Genomic DNA, 20120 nt, shown 5'->3' with positions numbered 1-20120 from the left:
ATAACTTAATGCACATACCATGAAAACTTAAGTAAATATTGTTTTAGGTATAATAAGGCAAAAGTCGATGATTGTGGTGATCCTAAGGAGAAAGAAGTGATTAATATCACTGAAAAGGCTGCTCCTCAAGTTGATTTACAGCCTTCTATTATTAAGAACAAGAATATCACAGGATTGTTGGCTACTTCTAGAGTGACTAGAAGTGAAGGGGGTGCTTCCCATCCCCCAAATTCTGAATGATTTGTTCTTGGAATGTAAGAGGCTTGAATAAGCCTAGAAGGCAAAAAGAGGTGAGGCAATGGATTAAATCAAATGATGCTCATTTTGTCTATTACAAGAGACTAGGGTGAGAAGGTCTAAATTTGATTCTATTTCCAGAAAAATTAACAAATCTTGGAATTGGCTTCACAATTATAATTCTCATGACTTAGGCAAGTTATGGATAGGTTGGGATCCAATAATGTTTTCAGTTGCTGTGCTTTCAGAGATGGATCAAAGTATTCTTTTGCAAGTTCATATAATCCAGACTGGAGAGGTATTTTTTGTACTCCAGTGTATGCCTCTAATTATGTTACAGGTAGGAAAAGATTGTGGGATCATTTGATTATGCAAGCTACAATGGTTACTGGTCCTTGGTTTGTTGTTGGTGACTGGAATGCTACTAGATACCACCTGATAAAAAGGGAGGGCGAACAGTTCCTCAAAGACTCCTTGATAATTTTAATGAAAGCCTTCAGAAAGCAGGCCTGGTGGAATTAACTGCTTCTAATGGAAAGTGGACTTGGTGTAATAGACAGAGAAAAGATAGAAGAATTCTAGCTAAAATTGATAGGGTTTTTACAAATGATGCTTGGCTTCAGCTTTTTACAGGTACTAAAATGTCTCACTTAGCTTCTACTTCTTCTGATCATTATGGGGTCATTATCAACATCTTTAGACAATTTGCTACTGGTCCTAAGCCATTCAAAATGTTAAAAATCTGGTGTTTGCAAGAGGGTATTGTGGAAGTGATTCAAAAATCTTGGGATGATGAGGTTTCAGGGAATCCAATTCATATATTGGTCAAAAAGTTGAGAAATGTTAAGGCAGCTATAAAGTATTGGAACAAGACTACATTTGGAGATATTGCAAAGAAGGTTTTTCAATCAAAGCAGCATTTGGAAGATATTCAAGTGGACCTCTTAACTTCCCCTACAGATGTCTTATTTGATGAAGAGCAAAAAGCTAGAGACATCTATCAGGATGCTTTGTCATCTCAGGAGATTCTATATGCGCAGAAGTCAAGGATTTTATGGTTAAAGGAGAATGATCGATGTTCTGGTTTCTTTTATCATAAGTTGAAACAGCATCAACAATTCAATGCTATTACATCTATTGAAACTGATACTGGACATGTCTCTACTGATCCATCTGTGGTTAGTAAAACTTTTGTGGATTATTATCAGGATATTTACCAAGGTGCAGAGGTTGATGGTCCATTTGATATTCAAACTAGGTATCTGTTATCAGCTGAAGATCAATTGGTTTTGGATGCCCCTATAACTAATGAGGAAATTAAAGCTGTTGTTATGAATTTCAAACCTGATAAGGCTCCAGGTCCAGATGGCTTTCCTGCTCTATTTTATCTTTTTGGTCTATTGTGCAGACTGAAGTGTGTGCAGCTGTTCACCACTTTTTTAATTCAGGAAATCTGCCTACAGGGGTGAGTAGCTCCTTTCTTACTTTGATTCCCAAAGTAGGTAATGCTGCTAAGCCAAAAGACTATAGGCCTATAGCTCTTTGTAACTTAGTTTACAAAATCATTTCTAAGATTTTGGCTTTTAGACTTTCTCTGGTTTTGCCTAAATTAGTTGGATTGGAACAGAATGCCTTTATAAAAGGTCGAAAAAATCAGGATGCTATTATCATGGGGCATGAAATGGTCAGTGAATTCAAATATAAGCATCCTATTATGGCTCTGAAAGCTGATATCTCCAAAGCCTTTGATTCAGTTTCTTGGAGTTTTCTTTTAAAAACTTTGACAGCTGCTGGTTTTAGTTCCAATTGGATTAAATGGATCTCCAATCTTCTATCATCTACAAGATATTCTGTCCTCCTTAATGGCTCTCCTGGAGGATTTATTCAACCTACAAAGGGGCTGCATCAAGGATGTCCTCTTTCCCCCCTTCTTTTCACTATGGTGACTGATCAACTCACTCAATTCATTAACTCTGAAGTTGATAATGGGAGGATTAAATTATTTCATACGGCTTTGAAGGCTGGTTCTACTACATGTCACATTTTCTTTGCAGATGACCTGTTGATCACATGTAAAGCTTCCATATCAAATTCTAGATCCTTGCAAGGTTTGCTTAATATCTTTGGTGAGGCCTCTGGCTTGAAGATTAATTATCAAAAGACAAGTGTTATTTTTTCTACGGCTGTTAGAAGAAGAAGAAATATAATTGATTTGCTGCAATGCAAAGAAGAGTTGCTTCCTTTGAAATATTTAGGCATACCTTTGTGTTCCACAGGTCTAAAGAAAGCTCATTGCAATGTGCTTATCGACAAAATTTCAAAAAAGCTCACTGTTTGGAGTAACAATTTACTGTCAGTTGCAGGGAAGGCCGAGTTAATTAAGACTGTTATTACTCCAATTTGTTTATATTGGTGTAGTGTTTTTCCCTTGCCAGTTGCTGTTCTAAATCACATTCAAAAGTTGTGTAGAGACTTTCTGTGGGGCAGCAGAGAGAATATGAAGAAATTGCATCTTATGAGTTGGGATTTAATGTGTCTGTTGAAAAAGAGACATTCGGTTTTAATAAGACCAGATTTTAGGGGATATGATAGGCGTGTAAATATAGATAGACAATGACTAAGATTAGGAAATTCTGTTAGTGTACAGCCTGTAGCTTCTATTAGTGTACAGCCTGTAGCTTCTGTTAGTGTACAGCCTGTAGGCAGCCTGTAGTTTCCTTTTTTTAGCCCCTTGTATTTCCTATTTAACTAAAGCATTGTAAACCATTCAAAGTACGGCAATATACAGATTCTTTTCAATCTTGAAATCGCCTATTTGGTATCAGAGCATCTTACCGATTCTTTTGAAAAAAAACCCCTAGCCGTCTCTTTTTTTTTTTTTTTCTCTTCCAAACAACCCTAATCACCATGTTTAATGACATACCTGAGTCCAAGACCAAGACCTTTGAGTCCCAAGTCCAAAACTCTCAAACACACTCGGTCCAGATTACCACAATTCGGCTAAACGGTGAAAACTTCCTTCATTGGTCCCAGTCCGTGCGGATGTACATCCGAGGCAGAGGCAAAATCGGCTACCTAACAGGAGAAAAGAAGGAACCAAAACCTGAAGATCCATCCTACTCGACCTGGGATGCAGAGAATTCGATGGTGATGACCTAGTTGGTGAATTCTATGGAGGAGGACATCATTTCTAATTATATGTGTTACCACACAGCAAAAGAACTCTGGGACAATGTCAACCAGATGTATTCAGACCTGGGAAATCAGTCTCAAGTCTATGAACTAACGCTGAAACTCAGAGAGATCCGTCAAGGAGATAACAGTGTTACAAAATATTTCAACTCTCTAAAACGTTTGTGGCAGGACCTTGATTTATTCAGCGATTATGAGTGGAAATCGCCTGAAGATTGCAACCATTACAAAAAGAAGGTGGAAGACAACCGCATCTTCAAGTTTCTCATTGGACTCAATGTCGAGTTTGATGAAGTGAGAGGCAGAATAATTGGATGACAACCCTTGCCTTTAATCGGTGAAGTCTTCTCCGAGGTTCGAAGAGAGGAAAGTCGCAGGCTGGTCATGCTTGGAAAAAAGTTATCAAATGGTGTTGTTGAGACCTCTGCCCTGGTTGCATCTGAAGCGAATATTGGCAGGAAACATAATGAAAAGCCCCGTCTTTGGTGTGACCACTACAACAAGCCTCACCATACCCGTGAAACCTGCTGGAAAATTCATGGTAAACTAGCGAATTGGAAGAGTAAGCAGGAAGGCAGATTCAACCGAGCCCCATCAGCTCATGAAGCCGAGGCACTTCCCTTCAGCAAAGAACAGATGGATCATCTTCTAAAATTGCTGAAATTCAGTTCCTCATCTGGTACTCCTAATGCTTCTCCTACTCAAACAGGTAACAACCCGAAGGCCTTATCTTGTCGTTCAAATTCCAGTGTTACCCCATGGATCATTGATTCAAGGGCTTCTGACCATATGACAAGTTTTTTCCATTTATTTCAAACTTATTCACCCTGTTCTAGCTCTGAAAATATCAGAATAGCCGATGGTTCTTATTCTCCTATTGCAGGCGAAGGTTTGGTAAAACTTTCAAAAATTATTGATCTTAAGTCTAAATTCATGTCCCTAAGCTTGCTTATAACCTTTTATCAGTTAGTAAATTGTCCAAAGACTCTAATTGTCGTGTTATCTTTTTTGAATCCTATTGTGAATTTCAGGACTAGAGCTTGGGGAAGACGATTGGCAGTGCTAAGATGATAGATGATCTCTAATATTTTGAAGATGATATTTCAAGTAATAAAAAGGCTCAAGGTTTGAGTAGCTTTCGTTCTATCCCTGTTAGAGAACAAATAATGCTATGGCATTTTAGACTAGGGCATCCTATTTTCCCTTATCTTAAAAAATTATTTCCTTCTTTGTTTAAAGGATTGGATTGTTCATCTTTTTATTGTGAGAATTGTTTTTTATCAAAGAGTCATCGTACTACGTATTCTCCCAAACCTTACCAAACATCAAAACCATTTTATTTAATCCATAGTGATGTTTGGGGCCCTTCTAGGATCACAACTCTTTCTGGAAAAAAATGATTTGTGACTTTTATTGATGATCATACACGTTTGTGTTGGGTGTATTTAATGAATGCAAAATCTAAAGTTGAAAAATTATTCAAGGATTTTTATATGATGATTGAAAATCAATTTCAAACAAAAATTGGCATTCTTCATACTGATAACGGCACCGAATACTTTAATGAAGTTTTAGGAAGTTTTTTAACAGAAAAAGGAATTTTTCACCAATCCACTTGTGTTGACACGCCCCAACAAAACGGAATTGCTGAAAGAAAGAATAAACATTTACTTGAAGTTTCTAGTGCCATTATGTTTTCAATGAATGTTCCTAAGTATTTGTGGGGTGAAGCCGTTTTAACAACAACATATTTGATTAACAGGATGCCTACTCGTGTTCTTAACTATTTTACACGCCTTGAAAGCCTTAAAAAATCTTTTCCTAAAACTCGGATTTATTCCTACCTACCTTTGAAAGTATTTGGGTGCACTGTCTTTGTCCATTTACCTAGTAGACTTCGGTCTAAATTGGATCCTCGGGCTGAAAAATGTGTATTTGTTGGGTATGCCCAGAATAAAAAGAGGTACAAATGCTTCAATCCGAAAACAAAAAAAATATTTATCAGTATGGATGTCTTTTTTCTAGAAAATCATCCTTATTTTCAAAAAACTTTTCTTCAGGGGGAGAAAGAGAGTGAAGAAAATTTTTGGGAGATTTCTACTAATATTCCCTTACCTAAAACTATTGTCTCACACTCTATTACTCCAAACACTGATCTTTTTAAACAGGGAAATGATGTTCTAGAATCTGGAAACCCGGGGCCTCCTAGTCCGAATCTGCCGAGCCTTACTGTATCTCCAACAGGGGGAGAAATCCTACCAACGGTTCCAAAAAAACCGAATCCTGAGCTTCTGGTTTATAACAGGAAAAAGACTCATCAAAAGAGTAGAGAGCCTACTATTGTACCTGAGCAAGGCCAATCAAAGGTCCCGAGCAATGACTCCCTGAACATTCAAGGTACTCTAAATCCTAACTTGTCTACAGTTGTCTCTACTATTTCTGATCGTACAGAGTCACCTAGCCAAGTTCCTGTTGACCTTGATATCCCTATAGCTGTTAGAAAAGGAATCCGAACCTGTACCCAGCATCCCATTGCCAAATAATTGTCTTATGATAAACTTTCCCATAAACATAGGACCTTTACTTCAAATATTTCTCACTTGTTTGTTCCAAGAAACATTCAAGAAGCACTAGATGATCTGAATTGGAAATTAGCAGTGTTAGAGGAGATGAATGCTCTTAAAAGGAGTGGAACGTGGGAGATAGTTGACTTGCCCAAAGGAAAGAAAACTGTTGGGTGTAAATGGGTTTTCACTATTAAGTGTAAAGCTGATGGTAGTGTGGAAAGGTGCAAGGCAAGACTTGTGGCGAAAGGTTTTACGCAAACGTACGACATTGATTACCAAGAGACATTTGCTCCTGTAGCAAAAATAAATTCTATCCGAGTTTTATTGTCGTTGGCAATCAATTCTAACTGGCCATTACATCAATTGGACATAAAAAATGCCTTTTTAAATGGAGACTTGGAAGAAGAAGTGTTTACTGGGTTTATGAGCTTGCCACCTGGGTTCGAAGGAAAACACGGTCAGAGCAAAGTCTGTAAACTCAAAAATCCCTGTACGTTTTGAAACAGTCTCTAAGAGCGTGGTTTGAACGCTTTGGAAAGGCTGTGAAGAGTCATGGGTATCATCAGAGTCAGGCAGACTATACCATGTTCTACAAACACGGTGAGGAAGGGAAAATTGCCGTTTTAATTGTGTATGTGGATGATATAATTTTGACAGGTGATGACATTAAAGAGTTGACCAGACTGAAGAAGAAACTTGCTAAAGATTTTGAAGTCAAAGATCTGGGAGCATTAAAATACTTCCTTGGAATGGAATTTGCCAGGTCAAGAGAAGGAATTTTCGTGAATCAACGAAAATATGTACTTGATTTGCTTAATGAGACAGTACTACTCGGGTGTAAAGCTGCTGACACTCCAATTGAAGTCAACCTGAAGTTAGAAGCTGCCGAACCCGAGAATATGGTTGATTGTGAAAGATATCAGAGATTGGTGGGATGACTAATTTACTTATCTCACACACGCCCAGATATAGCATTTGCAGTCAATATGGTGAGTCAGTTCATGCACTCTCCTGGACAGGAACACTTCGAAGCAGTGTACAGGATTCTGAGGTACTTAAAGGGCTCACCAGGTAAAAGGACTTATGTTCAAGAAACAAGGTCATTTACAAGTGGAGGTGTACACAGATGCTGATTGGGCAGACAGTATAGTTGATAGACGATCTACCTCAGGATATTGCACCTTTGTTGGAGGAAACTTAGTTATGTGGCGAAGCAAGAAACAAAATGTAGTAGCGAGGAGTAGTGCAGAAGCCGAGTTCAGACCACTCGCCCATGGGATTTGCGAAGCTAGATGGTTAAAAAGACTCCTTAAAGATTTGAAGGTTATTGTTTCTCCTCCAATGAGAGTCTACTGTGACAACAAGGCTGCCATTTCAATTGCTCATAATCCAGTCCTCCACGACAGAACCAAACATGTGGAAGTTGACAAACACTTTATCAAGGAAAAGCTTGACTGTGGTATGATTTGCATTCCTTATGTCTCTACTACTGAACAAGTTGCAGACATCCTTACCAAAGGACTACACGAGACAGTTTGAAGTTTTAAAAAGTAAGCTAGCTATGGAAGACATCTACAAGCCAACTTGAGGGGGAGTGTTGAAAAAGAGATATTCGGTTTTAATAATACCAGATTTTAGGGGATATGATAGGCGTGTAAATATAGATAGTCAATGACTAAGATTAGGAAATTTTGTTAGTGTACAGCCTGTAGCTTCTATTAGTGTACAGCCTGTAGCTTCTGTTAGTGTACAGCCTGTAGTTACAGCCTGTAGTTTGCTGTTACAACCTGTAGTCAGCCTGTAGTTTCCTTTTTTTGGCCCCTTGTATTTCCTATTTAACTAAAGCATTGTAAACCATTCAAAGTACGGCAATATACAGATTCTTTTCAATCTTGAAATCGCCTATTGTGTCGACCTAAAAAGGAAGGTGGGCTGGGTATCAGAAAATTGCTTGATTTACAGCATACTTCCTAGTGCGATTTGGCTTGGAATTATTTGCAAAACTCAGACAGAATTTGGGTTCCATGGTTTAAGAACAGGTACTCCTCTACTTCTACTTATTGGAATGCAGTTCCAAAGTTTTCTCATTCAATTCTTTGGAAGAATTTGATTAATTCCAGGGATCTTATGCATCTCAATATTAGTTTTTCTATTGGTACTGGGCATAGTTTTAAGATTTTGATAGACCCTTGGTGTGAAGGCCAAACATTGATTCAGAAATTTGGTCATAGAATTGTTAGAAGGCTGGGGTTTACTTGGGATACTCCTTTGTCTAATCTTTTGGACAATGGTGAATGGAATTTGGAGCTTTTACAAGACATTATGTTTCGGCCAATTAAGGATTATGCGCAGACTTTGATTATTCATGCTAGAGCAGATCGTCTTATGTGGGATGGAGGTCCTTTTACTTTCAAATCAGCTTGGGAAAGTTGCAGACTAACTCATCCAGATGTGGATTGGTTTAAATTTTGTTGGGGAAAATCTCAACCTAGATGGTCTGTGTTTGGTGTTTTTCTGTTTCAAGATAGGCTTCCTACAATGGTAAATCTTCAGAGCAGGAAGGTGCAGTTAGCTTCAAGGTGTTCTTTATGTTTACAGGAGTGTGATACCAGAGACCATCTTTTTGTTGAGTGTTCTTATACAATTAGTTTCTGGAAATGGATTGTGGATATTATGGGCTGGAAATTTGATATTTCTTTATTTTTCACATTCGAAGACTTGCTTTACTGGTTCTCTCAACAGACCAATAAGATGATTTATTCAATTTTTGTGGCTGCATTGTGGAGCATTTGGCAAGAAAGAAACGGCAGGTTGCATGGTCATTTATTTAGACTTCCTCAAGATGCTGCTAGACAAATCTTATTTGAAGTTCTTGATATCTACAATGTTGCTATTCAAGATTTCTCTAGATAGTAATTTTGTTGATTTGCTTTGATTTGAATTTTTTCATTTTAAGAATTGTTCTTTCAATTCTTTTCTGAGGGTATGCCCTCTGTGCGCCTGTAATTATTCTTTTTCCTTTTTTATACAAACACAAATTATGAAAAATATATATATATATTGTTTTAGGTCATTTAGGCCCTACCTTGAATCAATTATCCTTGCACAATTTTTTCCAGCAACCAAGAGAATGACAGTTCATTTTTCATTGTGTTTAATGGAATTTTTTCTTAAATTATTAAGTTGCCATGGTAGGAAAAATGTAAAAAGTTCACAACCTGGTTCATAAAAGTTAAAAAATAAAAAATAAAAAATAAAATAAAAAAGGGAGAGGAAGAGAGAGAGAAGAAAAGGAAAAAGCTAATAAGATTTCTCACCTTTGATATCAAACAAGCACGAACAGGAAGAAGTAGACAGTTAAAAGTAATCCAATTATGTGCTCCTCAAGCTGCCTGAAAACACATGCAGAAATTGAACATTTGACATTTCCTAAGAAGGTGAGAAAAAAAAGAAAAAAAAAAAAATGATAACACTAAAGAAAATTTCGAAAGAATCGTCTCCTTTCTATATGTACATTCACGGAAATTCACAAGCTAAAAACATATATATCATATAAAAATAAAGGAAAGTGAGGATTAACAACATATTTCTAGTCAAAAATAAAATCTAAAAAGAAAATACAAGAGAGGACAATTACCAGCTGGGGTAATTTCAATTCCAAGAACAAAATGAGCTATCTTCTTTGTTTCAAGCAATGATTCATCCACCAAGTCCTGTGAACCTGTTCCATTTAAAAAAAAAATTAAATAAATAATCAATTGCAGTTAAATAAATAGAGAGGCAATGAACAAGTAGATAGAAGAATAAGAGTTTTATGGTAATCAAAAACTTCAGACCAAAGAGGATTTACCTTGCATGTCAATGTAATCGTGATATATAAATATTTGCGATATGAACAATTTTTGGCCAATCTTCCCCTGTTTCTTTGTGGCATCTATCATTTAACACATCAGTACAATATGTAATTTTGAGTTCTTGGAGTGTAGTGAGCCGACGCATCCCTTCGGGCAGTGATGTCAATTTGGGGCAGTAAAAAATGTGAAACTTTTCAAGTGATGTGAGGTTGCCTATCCACTCTGGTAGTGTAACTAGATTGTAAATTCTCCCAAGACTCAGACATTTTAATTTGGGAAGATGAAGAAGCAAAGAAGATGAAGAGGACAACGACATCGTCATCATTAGAAGTTGTTGTACTAGCTTCTTGCTGACGCGATCTAGATGTAGTACTTCAAGATATGGTTGCAGAATCGGGATTGATTCCAGATTAGGGCAATTAGTAATGGATAATGTGGAAAGAGTAGGAAATGATGGGAGCTATGAGGCAGTGACTTCAAATGTTGTTGGTCTGGTAAGCTTGCAATAGTACTTGTTCTTGTTGCTTCTTCTTCTGCATCGCTCCTCCACCATCCCTTCAGATTAGGCAAGTCCCAGAGTGTGAGTGTCTTCAGCAATGGGAAGAATGTTGGTGCTAGTGTTGGTTCTCTTTTTCTTGCTGCTGCTGCTTCTCCACTCGATGAAGAGAGGGACTCCACACCACAGCCAGTATTGTTGTCTATGTACTCCATAGAATCCATATCATAAAGCTTAAGATATTGGAGAGAAGGAAGTTGCCCAAACAGTGGAAGATGTTTGCATCTATGCCAGTTCTCTATATCAATATTGACTACATTTGGGATGAATAAATGAATGTCAACCATCATCCAACTTGGGGAACTCACTCCCTGATAATAATATATTTTCAGCTCCTTCAGATTGGGGTGTGGACGTAGGGTTTCCAACAATACCTGATTATCTTCATCCTTATAAAAATATACTTCCAGGATCTTAAGGTATTCTTTTTCCTCCAAGTAGTTTGTTCCATCCATTCTTTCCTCTGCTGTTGTTGCATTTTTTGAACACTGTCGGCTACTTAAGTCCCCAAGTCCAAGTATTCTAATACTTAATCTTCCACGTAGATTGTTTAGGCTTTGCAATTCATTCAACCGACTGCCATTTGAGTTGGTTACAAATCTAGTTAATGTCAAAAGAGAGGTCAACTGGCCCAATCCACACGGCATACCACTCAAATAATTACAGTAGTGAAGCTCAAGATGCCTAAGGCTGACCAATTTTCTTATATCTCTTGGCAATTCTACAAGCCTGTAACAATGATTGAGTTTTAGAGTCTGCAGACTTTGCAACTTGGTTATAGAATTTGGGAGAGTCGAGATACCACTATCACTGAGATCAAGATACCTTAAATGTTTCAGTTTGCTTATGTAACTTGGCACGGTCTGGATCTTCAACTTGTGGACAACCATCACACGTAACTTTTTAAAACTTAAAACATTTCTTTCAAAAACTGATTCATCTAAAACTTGATCCTTCTTCCAAATAAATGTTCGTCACTTGTTAGCTTGGACCAAGTGGGTTGAAATTTCCCGTGATGAATCACAAACACCAAATGACACATGACGAGTTGTTGCTGTAACATTTTCTGCTTTCGTCAAAGTGGAGTTCTCAAGCCTTGCCACCAATTGTGCAAGGTCATGGACTAGATCATGCATTTTGCAACTTATTATATCACCCCATTCATCTCTTTCAACATCTTGAAAAAGGGACCTTAGTAAATCCATAAAATACAAATCTCCCACATCTTCCAAGTGTTGATTTTCATACAATGATTGAATGAGTCCCTCTGCAATCCACAATTGGATTAATGATTGCTTATCAATCTTTTCATCTTTCACATATAAGGAACAAAATGCAAAGCATTTCTTCAGATTTGAAGGAAGATGATCATAACTTAACTTTAATATTGGCAAAATAACATCTTCTACTTGAGCTATTTTTGCCAAATCATTACTTTCGAAAAGCAACCATTCAACATCTGTATCTTTAGAGTATAGTAGGCTTCCTATAGCCCTTATGGCAAGAGGAACTCCCTTACACTTCTGTGCAATCGCTTTCTCAATTGTTAATCGACATGTATTCTCTGACTCTTCCCCATGTTTGAATGCCATTTGCTTAAACAAAGACCACGACTCCTCCTTAGACAAGCCTTTAAAAAGACATGGTGAATTTGCACCCATAACATTTGCAACTAATTCACTACGGGTTGTTACTAATATCTTACTTCCCCTAGAACCACCCATCAACAAAACTCTCAGTTCTAGCCATCTTTCACGATCCTCATTCCACACATCGTCCAACACAAGCAAATATTTCTTTCCAATAATTTCTCTCTTAAGCTTTTCTTGCAACTTATCCATGGAAAGGTTTTCAGGCTTATCGTCTGTTGCAGACTCTATGGTCTTTTCTACAATGAGTTTCACATCAAAAACATCAAATTTACACACCAACATCTTAAGTTCAAAATGTTTAGTGACACCCTCATCATTGTATGCTAATTGTGCAAGTGTGGTCTTTCCTAGTCCCCCAATTCCAACTAATGCAACAACGGACACATTCTCTCGAACGTTACCGTCCAATAAAAGTTCTATAATGGATGTTTTATCAGCATCCCTCCCAGTAACACTTTCTGCATGAACAGAAGAGTGAGTCTCCTCCCTTTTACCATTCTCAACTCGAATCTCTAAAGGTTGCTCAGTTAGGTGAAATTTTTTCCTATCTTCTGCAATTTCATCTAGTCTCTCCTTAATGGCTTTAATCTCATGAGCCATCTTAAGGCTAAAAGCAAGCTGGTTAGAGCTTGAGAAGAAAACGCCTACCTTCTTTAGCCCTTTATTCTGAGTCTTAACCTGACGCCGAAGAACTTGGGTGGAAAAGTCATCAAACAAGTCATCAGCATCATGAAGTGCATCATTGAGCATTTCCAACCAGTCTGCAATCTCATGGTTTGTGGATTGCTGCTCCTCTGCATCAACAATGACTGCTCTGATTGTAGAAACCGTGTTTTTGAGTCTGCGAAGCTCATCCTTTACCACCCACACCAGGGCGATCTCTTGGAGAACTGTCGAGCCCAACTTCTTCAGAATTTCAGTCACAGTGTTGTGGAGAATTGTTTCAGCCATTTCTTCTTGATGAGATAGATGGTTTACAGATTGTTTGTGGAGCTATTGAACAAGGATAGTCAATAGTATAATTCACAAGGAGAGAATTGGCCAGCAAAACACCATGTGCATCTCTCTAAACAATTCTCAAAAAGAAAATTGGCCAGCAAAACACCATGTGCACCTCTCCAAATTAGGCGTAAACTCCGCCATTGAATTGATGATGATATTAATTTAATACTCGAAACTAATTAGGCGAGTGATTGACTATAATATTCATGATCTAGTTGTTTATTCATGTAAACACAATACATTGTTTTTGTGTCTCAAATTTCAACTCATATAAATAATACTATACAATCAAATGTAGAATTATATATATATATATATATATATATATATATATATATATATATATATATCAGTTCAATGTAATCTGAAACAAATACACAGAAACGTGTACCCATGAATAAATATATGTGTGTGCGCGTTGTGTGTGGGTGTGAAAATTCAAGATTGTACTTTGAAATGGAAGAGAGGGGTTTTGAATGGGGGATTAGGGTTTTGGGTTTTGGGTTTTGTTGGATACCATTTTGGAGGCAGAGAAGAGGCAACGATCGCTGAGCTGACGTAATACAGTTCGAAGCTCATTCCTGCAACTCTCTCTCGCGCCCATCCAACTCTCTCTCAACCGCAGTTGGTACTACTCCGAAAGACACAGATGATTTATCTTTCGACAAAAAAACAAAAAAACAAAAAAAAAAGAAGACACAGATGATTTGCGTGGTAAATTGCTGAAAAAATAAAATAAAAAATACTGTAGTAGAATTGGGCATTGGGTAACTTTTTGAAATACAAGTAGGTTAGTTTATCAATCAATTTTTTGTAAGTGAAAAAGTTTTCCTAAGAACATTATGGAAGTTCTTTATCAGGACGAAATTAAAAATATATATATATATATATATTTTTAATTTTTTATCATTAGCATATTTAGTTCTTGAATGACAATAGAAAGATAAACTCATTGATATGGACACTAGAAAGACCATAAATTTGCTTATCTTTTACAAATATGAATCTGATATTTTTAATTATTCATATGCCATAATCTAGTCACCCCACTTATTCTTTAGAAAAGATTTTTTTTTTTTTTTTTTTAAGTAAAATATATATATTTAATTTTTGATAAAAATGTAGGTCGAATTTATTTTGTGGGGTTAATGAGTTAATTATAGTTATTTGTTAGATTTTTTTAGTTTACAACAACCAAATACTAAAAACATAAATTTTTAAAAAAAATTATATCCAAACAAACAGATCCTATGTTAACAAAACGGTAATTAGAGTGTATCTTCAAAAACACACTCTCGAATTATGCAAGCATACACTGAAATGCTTGAAATTTTTTGAAGGATATGCATAAAATAAGATTAGGCATCTCCACCATAGTTCAAAAAGATTTCAATTCATGCCGGAAACGTGTCCATAGGTATACAACAAGTGTCAGACTGTTGGCTTGAAGCAGACATTTGGCAACATATTTTTTAAGATTAGACTTGAGTACATAGCTATGAGAATGATTTAGAATGATCCCTATCATGTTGTTCCAAGCAAACATAACCGTCCCAAGCATGCGACCAGGGACGAACCCAAGGGCCCATGTGAGGCCCAGTGGGGAATTTTAAAATTTTTTATTTTTACCTAGAAAATTTGGGGTAAATATATAAATGCCCCATAACTTTATCCTTTTACCCCACTGATTTTTTTCTTCTCTCACTCGTGCCCTCATTATTGTTTAAAATCACACCCACTAAAAGAAATTTCTAGGTCGTCACTGCATGAGACTAAACATTTTTCTCCTGAACATGCCTACAAATGGTGACAGTCTAGTAAATAGAACACGAAGTGAATAAGCACCAAATTATTAGTGACAAGAAATATGAAGGTATTTTAAGAATGATCATTGGTAGTAACACAGTCCAGAGTTGATTGCTTCATTATAAATGAAGAAACAAGGAACTGGCAGTAAAAAGTACCAAGACAAACCAATGAGATTTTTTCTTGGTAATTGATGTTAATATATTCATGGATAAATATTGTTCATAGCATAACTACAAAGATTCAAGGCACAAAAAGAAAAAAAAAAAAATATATATATATATATATATCCGATTCGTTGAAATCCTAGTGAATCGTCACAACACAAGTTTGACTTTGATCGTTTTAAATTTTTGAATAGGAACCTTTTAGGCAGAGCATGCCCTTTCTTGGTCACCAAGACCAAAAATATTATTGTTAAGGACTTGTGTGAAAACCTATGAAGCACGAACACTCCTCTTAAGGGTCCCGTATCCGTGTCGGATACTTTTCGGATACCGACACCCGTGTCCGAGGCTCGGACACGTGTCCGACACTTCTGTAAAGTGTCCAAATATTATTTTTTATTGGACACACGTGTCCGAGACTCGGACACACGGTCCGACACTTCTGTGAGATAAAATTTATTTTCTCTCACTCCTCTCAGTCTCTCCTCTTCTTCAATTATCTCTTTTCATGAACAAGATATATATATATATATATATATATTTAAGTTACATAAACAAAACTTTGTAAAAGAGTGAAAGTATATATGTTTATTCATATACATATTTAGTTTCTTATAGTTATGTCTCTTCTACACATTTTCGTTTGGAATTTGGATCAACAATATTTTTCATTTATTTTCTGTTTTGTCTTGTCCATATTTTTCTTATAACAGAGATGAAATTATTGAAATTGATTCTGTTCTTTGTTGTTGTTTTATTTATCTGTACAAGATTCTAGTAATTATATTTTGAATATATATATATATATATATATATATATATATATATATAATTTTATAGGCGTATCCCCGCCGTGTCCGTGTCCTATTTTTTTGAAATTTGTCGTGTCGCCGTATCCGTGTCGTATCGTACCCGTGTCCCGTATCCGTGTCCGTACTTCATAGGTAAAAACATTAGTAAAATATGTCCAATGAAGATTTAGAATTGCCTCGATATCAAAGCAAATATACACAATTATTCTTTTGTATTCTTTCACCTTGTTGAATTTTTTTCATATTTTTTCATAATAATATTAAATTTGTTGATATTTTAAAGGTTATTATAAAAAGTGATTCCTATAAATCAATTATATCGAGTGTCATTATGTCAACATGTGCTAGTGTTGGAGTTGCTCTACACAATCAACTGGATTTGATACCAATTGTGGTAGCGGAAACGCAAAATAAGCAACGCTGTTCAAGGAATAAATAAGCAATCACGAAAAAAAAAAAAAAAAAAAAAAAAAAAATCACACATAAGAACACAAGATATATATGGTTCATCCAAATCTTAGGACTACGTTCATGGAGCACACCGAACAAATTCACTATGAAGAAGATGAAGAATTACAATGGAGAATTTTCTCTCAATCTCTCTCAATTGCTCTCTCTTGTATTGGTCAATCACACAACAGGTATGATGATCTTCTCTTTTTTCTTCTCTCTATTTTTACCACACTCTAAGATCTAATTATAGTTGATATATATAGCCCCAAATAATTTGTCCTACAAGAACTTGGCTTTTATAGAGTCCAAAACCAATAAGGAATCAAAAATAGATCAGGAAACAGAATTTTCAATATAATTAAATCTTCCTAAAAATTAGTCAGACTCCACAAAGCCACAATAATCTCCCACTTAGAGACTGGAGCACTTATAAACTCATTCCATCTTCTTCTCATCCATGTCCCATGTATGTCGGTGCGTTTCTCTCTGTCTTCAAGCTATAAAACCAATTGAAGCTGCGCACAGCTTCAGTTTCTCCATGGTCACTGTCTTGGTCAACATGTCAACCGGATTCTTGGTGCTAAGTGTTTGCTCAAGTGTCAACACCCCATCTTCTAACAAAGATCTGATGAAGTGATACCGACATCATATATGCTTGGTCCTTGAATGAAATGCTAAATTCTTTGCCAGATGTATCGCACTTTTGTTTCAAAGAACCAGGTGCGTTAGTGAGTAATCCGAAAACTGACCCGATAACGAATCCTAGATGCGGAAGCAATGAAAAAGAAGAAGTCTTTAGAGATGAATACCACCTCTAAGATGCCAAAGTGACTTAGTCACGAGACTCAAAAGGAAACAAATGCGGAAGTTGGGGTTTAAAACAGTCAAAAATGCCACTAGGGGTAAAATTATCATTTCAAATATAAATGGATGCAACCGTGCATACCATTGGATACACAATGAAAAATTAATAAACTTTGACTCAAAAATCACTTGATTTGTAGTTAAAACGAAGAAGATATGAATTTCTGAAGTTTTACAAAAAAGTTGCCAAAATGTGCTTAGTACGATCAATTTGGCTCCGAGCAGTTTTTTTTTTCCGAAAACACGTGATTTTCAAGGCTAAAACGAGACTTTTTAGAAAAAAAAATTGTGAATAAACCCTCCCCCCCCCCCCCCCTTAAAATTGAGTCTTTGATCAACTATGGTCCAAACCAAAAATAAAAAGTAACGTAAAATGACCAAAATGCCCCCGAGTGCAGGGTATGTCAAGAAGAAAAAACATTTGGCTACAAGTAGTAATTTTTCGAAAACACTTGATTTTCAGGGCTAAAACGAGACATTTTGGAAAAAAATTGTGAATAAACCCTCCCCCCCCCCCCCCCCCCTTAAAATTGAGTCTTTGATCAACTATGGTCCAAACCAAAAATAAAAAGTAACGTAAAATGACCAAAATGCCCCCGAGTGCAGGGTATGTCAAGAAGAAAAAACATTTGGCTACGAGTAGTAATTTTTCGAAAACACTTGATTTTCAGGGCTAAAACGAGACTTTTTGAAAACAGTTTGTGAAGAAACCCTCCCCTAAAAATGAGTCTTCTGATCAACTATGGTCCAAACCAAAAATGAAAAATAATGTAAAATAACCTAAATGCCCCCGAGTGTAAGGTATGTCAAGAAGATAAAAGCATGTTGAAAAATGACATCCTTTACATACATAGAAAGTTCTTCGCCCTTGGCCTCAATACATACAAATTAAAATAACATCAAAATATAGTACTTAAATTCATATTACACATCCAAAGGGAAGCAAGGCATGTTTCTAAACAAGTTATAGATTAACTACTTCAAAAGAGCTATATCATGCCAACATTTGCATGTCAAAAATATACAAAAGGTATTCAAATGAAACTCAAGCCAAGCTAGGGATGATGAACATCCAAGAAGAGTGTCTCCTTGCCTGAAAAACAATGATCAACTAGGGTGAGTAATTTGAATTACTCCGTAGGAGGATGTATATGCGTATAACCTAAAGTTTTAAAAGTCTTAAAAGTGTAATATAAACAAACACATGTGGATCATGCTTCCAAATGTCTAGTTTCAAGGTGAAGCTAGGGGATCATCCTAAAACTAACTTTGAAACATTTTAACTATAATCCACAACATAGGAGTATGCTAAACCAATTAAGAATATCAAGTACCAAACCACGAGTTACAATTATAAATTGGTTGTCAACTGAAATTAAATTATGAAATCACATAATAGAATACTTTGTAAAAGCAACTACCACAAGGCTAGTAGGATAACAAAGTTCACACCACTCCAAGAAGTATAACTCAACCCACACACACAGACTCCACTATGATGTAACTCACGAATGCGACTCCATGATGCAATGTGATGATCATCCATGCCAGAATCAATTAAAATCCCGTATATGAAACGATTGGTGTAGCAACACACCCCACTGACCAAGTGTTCTTAGGGACCTTCCACCCTACTGACTCGATGTCCACTGTTTCAATGTTCGGATAACGCCTATCCTTCAATCTTGTTATGCATGCCGTACACACACAACTTATAACCTCATGAACTTTCTGAACAAAATGATGACCACCATACTCCTAAGGCCAAGGTGGCATATACACACACAATGATTCACTTACAAAGACTATATATCAATAAGTTTACATTACTAAAACAATGTGAACTACTTAATAGTCAATCAAACTACAATGGCATTTGAAATATCAAGTTCTCAATGTAAATACAACTACACTACTATAAGGTTGTCAACATAGGTAATTTATTCATGCTATCAAAGCAAGCTTAAATCCCTAATTTTAGACAACAACATAGCTTAATTTCACACATAATTAATGACTGGAATAATTCTAGAATATTATAGTTACAACAACAAAATAATACTAGAATTTAATTCTCTACTAAATGAAACAACAACTATACAAAAGATTAATCATATACAAGTCTTGCACAAAATGAAACTCTAGGTTAGATACATATAAGATTCATCTATATGCAACCCTAGAATTTAAATAACATGCATACAATGTATATTAACTTCAAATAACATATTAAAACACTAAGGGTATAAACATAGGACACCCCTACCTCACTAGAGAATTGAATCCCTAGAATCCCAAGGAAATGGAAGCAAAGTGGAAATCCAATAAAATGTGTCGTAGACAATAGACTGAGGAAGCTTTTGTCTTCAAGGTGTAAGACCAAAAGCCAAAAGGATGAGGCTTGAAAGAGAGCAATGGAGTCTAGGGTTCTGTGTCATCAATGGTGGAAATGAAGAAGACAACTTAATTCTCTAACTTTTCCACTAACTTAGTGTATTGTATACACTTCACCACACCAGCACTATCTCTCACACACACACTTCAATCTTACCCCTCCACTTGTCACCATCCTAAGCATCCTCACAAGGTTTAATCACAACCCTACACATGTTATCATTCTAAGCTTCCAAGTATTTCAACCAAAAGTCAACAAATGGTTCCAAGGAAAAGGTGACACTTTCACACTTTTGAAAAATTATAAAATGGTCTCTCTTCTAAATATCTCACAAAATAATTGTAAAAAGATCCCTAAGATAAAATATCTCAAAAAGTTAATTACACAAAGCACCCCGAAAAATGAATATGATTCTGAAGCAAAAAAGCAATCACACCCTTCTAAAATAAAAACAAGCTACCATGCTTTTCTACACAATTTAATTAGGCATTAACAATAAATTAAATTGAAGTGGATGCATGCGATGTCGGAAAATACTCCCGTACACAAAACCCTAAGGCAAC

General features: G+C 36.1%; 1 protein-coding gene across 18 annotated transcripts in view; it reads right to left on the bottom strand.

Moving 5' to 3' along the window:
• LOC132300438 (disease resistance protein RGA2-like) overlaps window positions 1-13948 on the bottom strand; it is a 36876-nt gene extending 22928 nt beyond the window's left edge. For 16 of the 18 annotated variants that reach the window (XM_059797500.1, XM_059797492.1, XM_059797491.1 and 13 more), the window contains exons 1-3: window positions 9847-13569; window positions 9634-9717; window positions 9314-9388 (exon numbers count right to left, since the gene is read on the bottom strand). In XM_059797500.1, the coding sequence (XP_059653483.1) occupies window positions 11381-13009 (1629 nt within the window). In that variant the 5' untranslated portion in view covers window positions 13010-13569 and the 3' untranslated portion in view covers window positions 9314-9388; window positions 9634-9717; window positions 9847-11380. The other 2 variants (XR_009480428.1, XM_059797497.1) reach the window with 2 other exon arrangements.
• Window positions 13949-20120: the final 6172 nt, after the last annotated feature.

Source organism: Cornus florida, unplaced genomic scaffold (assembly GCF_030987335.1).
Source record: "Cornus florida cultivar Cherokee Brave unplaced genomic scaffold, ASM3098733v1 CherokeeBrave_3.0.0_Hap2_Chr03, whole genome shotgun sequence".
Lineage (NCBI taxonomy): Eukaryota > Viridiplantae > Streptophyta > Magnoliopsida > Cornales > Cornaceae > Cornus > Cornus florida.
Note: the sequence above shows the minus strand (reverse complement) of the source record. Positions and strands in the feature narration are given on the sequence as shown.